General features: G+C 36.3%; 1 protein-coding gene across 1 annotated transcript in view; it reads left to right on the plus strand.

Annotated features, from left to right (window-relative positions):
- Atp9b (ATPase, class II, type 9B) overlaps positions 1-5,980 on the plus strand; it is a 181,862-nt gene that overhangs the window by 23,416 nt on the left and 152,466 nt on the right. Inside the window, exon 5 of the mRNA XM_013026118.1 lies at positions 1,179-1,241. Coding sequence (XP_012881572.1) covers positions 1,179-1,241 — 63 coding nt within the window. The remainder of the gene's footprint in view (positions 1-1,178; positions 1,242-5,980) is intronic.

The raw sequence follows: 5,980 nt of genomic DNA on the forward strand, positions 1-5,980 counted from the left end.
CCCCAAAGGAAAAAAAAAGATTTGTTTCATATGTCATTCTAAAGAGCATTGATACATTTGGATAATAAACTTTAGGGTTTGTGTAATTGGAAAAACATAACTGTATAATAAAAAAACAAATCTTTAGAAAAGCATGATGTTAATGAAGCCCAGTTGCTTTGAGGTATTTAGAAAAGGTTTTATAATACATTGGAGATGCATTTAAAAATCAGTAAATGACAATAGTATTAATTTTTGATAAAGTAATATGAAAATTACTTCTGGTTCCATTAGCTTGAGAATAAACTATGTGAAAATCACAAATGAACTTTTTCATGTGTTGATACAATAGTTACAAAAATGTACAACCAAAAGGTTTTTGATCTTCCTAAGTGGGAATGAGAGGAAAGGAATGAGGAAGGCTAAGGCAGAGGAGGGGGGGTAAAGTGTATCAGTTTTGTCTGTTCAAATGCTTATCTGTTCTGTCATACTGTATATAACATTTAAGTATATATAGTCAGTCAGCTTATACATTCAAGTGTATATATTTAAACATATATAATCAATTTCATAGATGACTATGGTGCATCAGATATTATTTAGATAATATAAGGATTTACTCAATACATTACATAGGAAAATCTCTTAAAAATAAAGCTTTAGGTCCTCGTTTTCAGATCTTTTGGTGTCCGCAATGCTACCACTAGTGGAGGATGATTATATGTATGATTTACATTATTTCTTTTTTTGTGAGTTTTGTGCCAGTCAATGCTATCCACAATATTAATTTAGGTAATTTTGTATCTCCATATTATCTAATAATGTTCCTGATCATTGGTAACTTGGCAGAGAACTGAAACACTAAATATGGGGAAACGTTCCAAATGGAATCTCTTTCTAAATTATCATGAACAAATTATTGATGTCTTTTTACTAATTAATTGTGTTTGGTAGTTTACTAAAGTGATGAATTACAAGTGACATTAATTATGAGTCTAAATGTCACTATATGGCTGGTACTGTTAGTTTTTGTAAACTTATTTAAACTTACCTCTGGCTGTTAGCTAAAAACGTTTGTCTGAAAAAGTCACAAATTATGTTTTTGCCCTAGAGTTATTGTTGAAGTAATTATGTGTCAGTTAAAAAAATGATCTTTGTTTCCTTGACCTGATTATACGTCTTTTTTTTTTTTTTTTAAGGTAAAGTGCAAGTTAAGAGTTCAGACATACAGGTTGGGGACCTAATCATAGTGGAAAAGGTTGGTGAATTTTTTCATAGGTCTTATATACATATATACACATGTATATATCACCCATTCACATTTAGCCTGATTTGAAGAAAGTTTGAGATTGACATTTTAAATCCTGATATGTTTGTATAAAATTTGTTATACTTGAATAAAAATCCAGATTTTGTATGTTCTGTTTTGCTAAAGTATATTTCAGTGTATGTAGGTAAAATTATATTTTGTTCAAAATAGCATGTGTTAACTGTTTAGTGTTGTAATATCAGAATTATTCCATTTGACAACAGAATTGTATAAGAATGTATTAGTAATACCTACTTTTTTTCTGGAGCTTACTTGTTCAGGTAGCTGTGTAGTCTACAGATTTACATATTTATATATTCACATATATATTTCACATATAGTCAATATACATGTATTTGCATATAGCATCTTCATGGACTTAAAAATTTGAAGAGTATGGGGCTGGGAAGGTGGCTCAGTGGTAGAGGGCTTGCCTTGCATGCATGAGGTCCTGGGTTCAATTCCTCAGCACCACATAAGCAAAAAACAAAAAGCTGGAAGTGGCGATGTGGCTCAAGTGGTAGAGTGCTAGCATTGAACTGAAGAGCTGAGGGACAGTGCCAAGGCCCAGAGTTCAGGCCCCACGACCGGACCCCCCCCAAAAAAAAAATTGAAGAGTATAAGATGAGTGGAAGTAAAACAGAAAAGAACTAGGAAAGAACAGTTATATTGGTGGGAAGAAGCCGTAGAGAAACAGTGGATTGAAGTATGGAACTGCTTAGGGTGGCTGGTGGTCTGAGTGGACTGAGTGGACAGTCTGCATGCGTGGCATTCACTCTGGTTGCTGCCTCTGCCTGGTCCCCTCTGAATACACCACTTGTGTCCTTTTCTTCACAGTGTTAGTGTCTTCGTGGCTTTCCATCTACTCTCTTTGTTTATCTCTGTTGATTTAAATAAGCCATTTGTAAGAGTATACTAGCTTTCTTTTTTTCCCTAAAGATGCAGTGTCTTTTAAAAATTAAGCATGATGTAATAGCAACCAAACAGATACTTGCAAAATATTTCAGTGTTTTGAATTATTCTAGAGTTCAATATAATGTTAGGCAAAATGAGCTCTACTGAGGGAGACAGATACTACATGTTTTGTCTCTTCTGCAGAATCTGGTCCTTAAAAATGAATGACAAGAATGTAAAACAGGTTGTATTTGTGGGGGGGTGCCAGTGGGAGAAGGAAGACAGAGTGAAGGAGAGGGTGGGATATGATCTAAGTATTTTATGTACATGCATGAAAACAAAAAATAAACCTGTTAATTATTTTTTTAAAATGGGGAGGAAAGATGAGTAATAGTATGAATTGGATCCAAGCATATTTTATGCACATAGGAACTCTCACAAAGAAGCCCTTTTTTACAACTAACATGTTGAGAAACCATGCTCTCTCTGCAAACAAGCATACCCTCCTTAGTCAGGTCAGACATATGCTCCTGTCTGAGCGTGATAATGAGTAAGGACTTGTCTCTCTAGTAGGACAGGAAAGCAGGTTAAAGATGTGCCAGTTGGGTAAGAAGGAATAACACTGTCACTATTTGAAGGTGGATGTGGTAGTGAGGTTAGATGTACTGGTTGGAAAGGAAGTTTACAGTGTCACTATTTGCAAGTGATGTGCTAGTGAGTGTAGAAATCTGAAGGGATTTGTTAGAGAAGCAAATGAACCAAAAACATCTCCTTAAACTCAGTTCATCAAGGTGTCAAGTTATAAGATCAACACATAAAAGTATTAACACCATTTTTGAAGTGCTCTTCCCCATGTGGAAGAAAGAAGGAAGAGAAATACAGTACTTTTTAACATTCAGCAAAAATAAAATCTATCAACAATTTGTTGATAACTGAAATTAAAGACTACTTAAGTAAATAGACACGTTTTTTTTTTTTTGGATTGAGACATTCCTCCTACAGTTTTCCAAAAATTGTACCAACAGGCCTTACATACTTCCTCTCAAGATCACAGAAAGTTTTTTCTCTCTTTTTCCTCTTAAAGACATAGACAATCTTATTCCAAAGCTACTTGAGGAAGGCACAGGCTCTGGCCTAACAAAGCAGTCCTGACAAGGCTAAGACAGTAGGAAGGACCACTCTCCTGGTTTAAGGCCAGTTAAATGGATTCATTCCTAGCATTATGTAGGTAGGAGAGGGGGAGACAATCCCCAAAGAATCCTTAAGGAGATACAAACAGACCTGTTCAGATTTGTAGAAGTGACTTCTGACAGGGGCACAAAAACAGATTATAAAATGGTTGCTTTTTCAACAAATTGAACTAGAACATTCATGTACTTAATGTAAAATGTAAAAATAGAAGACTTTCCAGAAACACATAGAGAATGTTCAGAATCTAGGGCTAAGCAAATAGTTATTAGACTGTATCAAAAGAACATTAAATAAAAGAAAAATTGAAACTGGCATCTCACTAAAATTGAAAATACCCGAGTACTGCTGGCTCACATTTACAATTCTAACAACTCAGCAGGCTGAGATATCAAGATCTAAGAATTGAGATTTGAAGCCAGAGTGGGCAAACAAATCCACTAGACTCTTGTCTCCAATTAACTATCAGAAGGACAGAACCAAGGTGTGGCTCAAATGATAGAACCCCAACCTAGAGCTGAGAAGGCTAGCTAAGATGGAGAGAGGAGAGAGAAAGAGCAAGTGAGCTAGCTAGCTAGTTCAAACCACAGTACTGGAAAAAAAAATTAAACATGCTTTTTGACCAGTTGTGAATATGATTTTAAAAATAAGGCCACAAGCTGAGAGTGGTGGCTCATGCCTGTAATCCTGGCTACCCAGGAGGCTGAGATCTGAGGATCGCAGTTCGAAGCCAGCCTGGGTGGGAAAGTCCATGTGACTCATCTCCAATTAATGAAAAATTAAGCCAGAAGTGGTGCTCTGGCTCAAGTGGTAGAGAGCTATCCTTGAACAAAAGGAGCTTAGGGTCAGTGCCCAGGCCCAGAGTTCAAGGCCCAGGCCCTGCCAAAAAAAAAAAAGTGAACACATTGGCAGAAAACATTAGTAAACCTAAACCATGTACCCAGTATGGATTGTATCTGTAATATATAAAAACTCAAAATTCCACATTAAAAAAATTCAATTCCACATTTAAAAAAAATTCAATAGTGGGCCAAAGAATTAGCTCTATAGATAATCAGTGTTATCAGGAAATTGAAATGAAAGCTAGGAATTATAGCGCCACACTTACCAGAATGGCTAAAATATAATGAGATCACTTTCACATTGTTTTAGAAATATCAAATGGTATAGTTATTCTGGAAAATTATCTGACTGTTTCTTTAAAAAAAACTATTCAACTATCATGTAACTGAGCAATTAAACTCTCCACAGAAAAATGTTAATTTGTGTTTTACAAAATCCTCTACCAAAATAATTACATATGCATTTTTTTCTGTGCATGCTAGTTCTGGGACTTGAACTCACAGCCTGAGTTCTGTCCCTTTGTTGTTTTGCTTGAGGCTAGTCCTCTACCATTTGAACCACAGCTCTACTTAGGGCTTTTTTTGGTGGTTATTTGGAGATAAAAGTCTCATGGACTTTCCTGCTTTACTGTCTTCAAACCAAGATCCTTAGATCTCAGACTCCATAGTAGCTAGGATTACAGGTGTAAGCCACCAGTGCCTGGCTGCGTTATTCTTAATAGCCAAACTCAGAACACTGCAGAGCCCCTGAATTGAATTAGGGACCACTGTACAGCCACACTGGTTAAGAAGACAGACCCTGTACTCAAGCCTTTCAGTAGTTACTGGAAATTACCCAGTTTACTGTGTGAGTATTTTGTAGAAAATAATACATAAGGAATGAAGAGTAATTGAAATTAAGAAAAAATTCCATTTGGAAGAGGATCAAAAGAAAAGAATACTTAGGAATAGATTTAACAGAAGTGCCAGACTTGTATTTTGAAAACTATAAAACATTGTTGAAATATATTAAACAGATCTGAGTAAACAGAAAGACATACCATACAGCTAGATAATTTTTTTCTCTTTCCTTTGGGCAGCTCTGAATTGAACTAGTAATTGCACTCGTATGTAAGCACTCTATTTGAGCCATGCTTCCGGAGCTTTTTGTTTTAGTTATTTTTCAGATAGTGTCTTGCTTTTTTTGCCTGGGCTGGCATCAGACCATGGTCCCTTCCCTGAGCCTCCCATAGCTTCTGTGGTTGGCTTGTGGCTAAGATGGAAGCTTTGCTAACTTTTTGCCCAGACTAGCCTCAACCAAAGTCCTTCTGTCTTTGCTACTCAGTAATTGGGATTACAGGCATGAACCAGCATGCCTAGCTAGATACAAATATTGATGGTTTAAGACAGTAGTTCTTCTCAAATTATTATATAGGTTGATGCTATTGATCTCAAAATCCAGCTAATTTTTTTAAATTGTGAAAATACGGTACAGAGGGGTTACAATTACATGGGCAAGATAATAAGTACATTTCTGATCAAGCATTGTTTCCTCCTCCTTTGTTTCCCCTTCCCATCCCTTCTCATCCTCCCCTCCCAACCCTCCCCCAACCCCTGCCTCCTGGCCAAAGTTGTAAAGTTTGTTTTTTGACTTAATGACTTGTACATCTCATTGTTGCAATGGGGTCCATCTGTATCCCTATTTAAACGATTTGTTTTTGCCCTTCCCCTCCACAAATTATACCAACATCAAATACAGTGAGAGCAGGGGTTATACCGTGGGGGAGGG

This window comes from Dipodomys ordii, unplaced genomic scaffold, assembly GCF_000151885.1.
Source record: "Dipodomys ordii isolate 6190 unplaced genomic scaffold, Dord_2.0 Scaffold91, whole genome shotgun sequence".
Lineage (NCBI taxonomy): Eukaryota > Metazoa > Chordata > Mammalia > Rodentia > Heteromyidae > Dipodomys > Dipodomys ordii.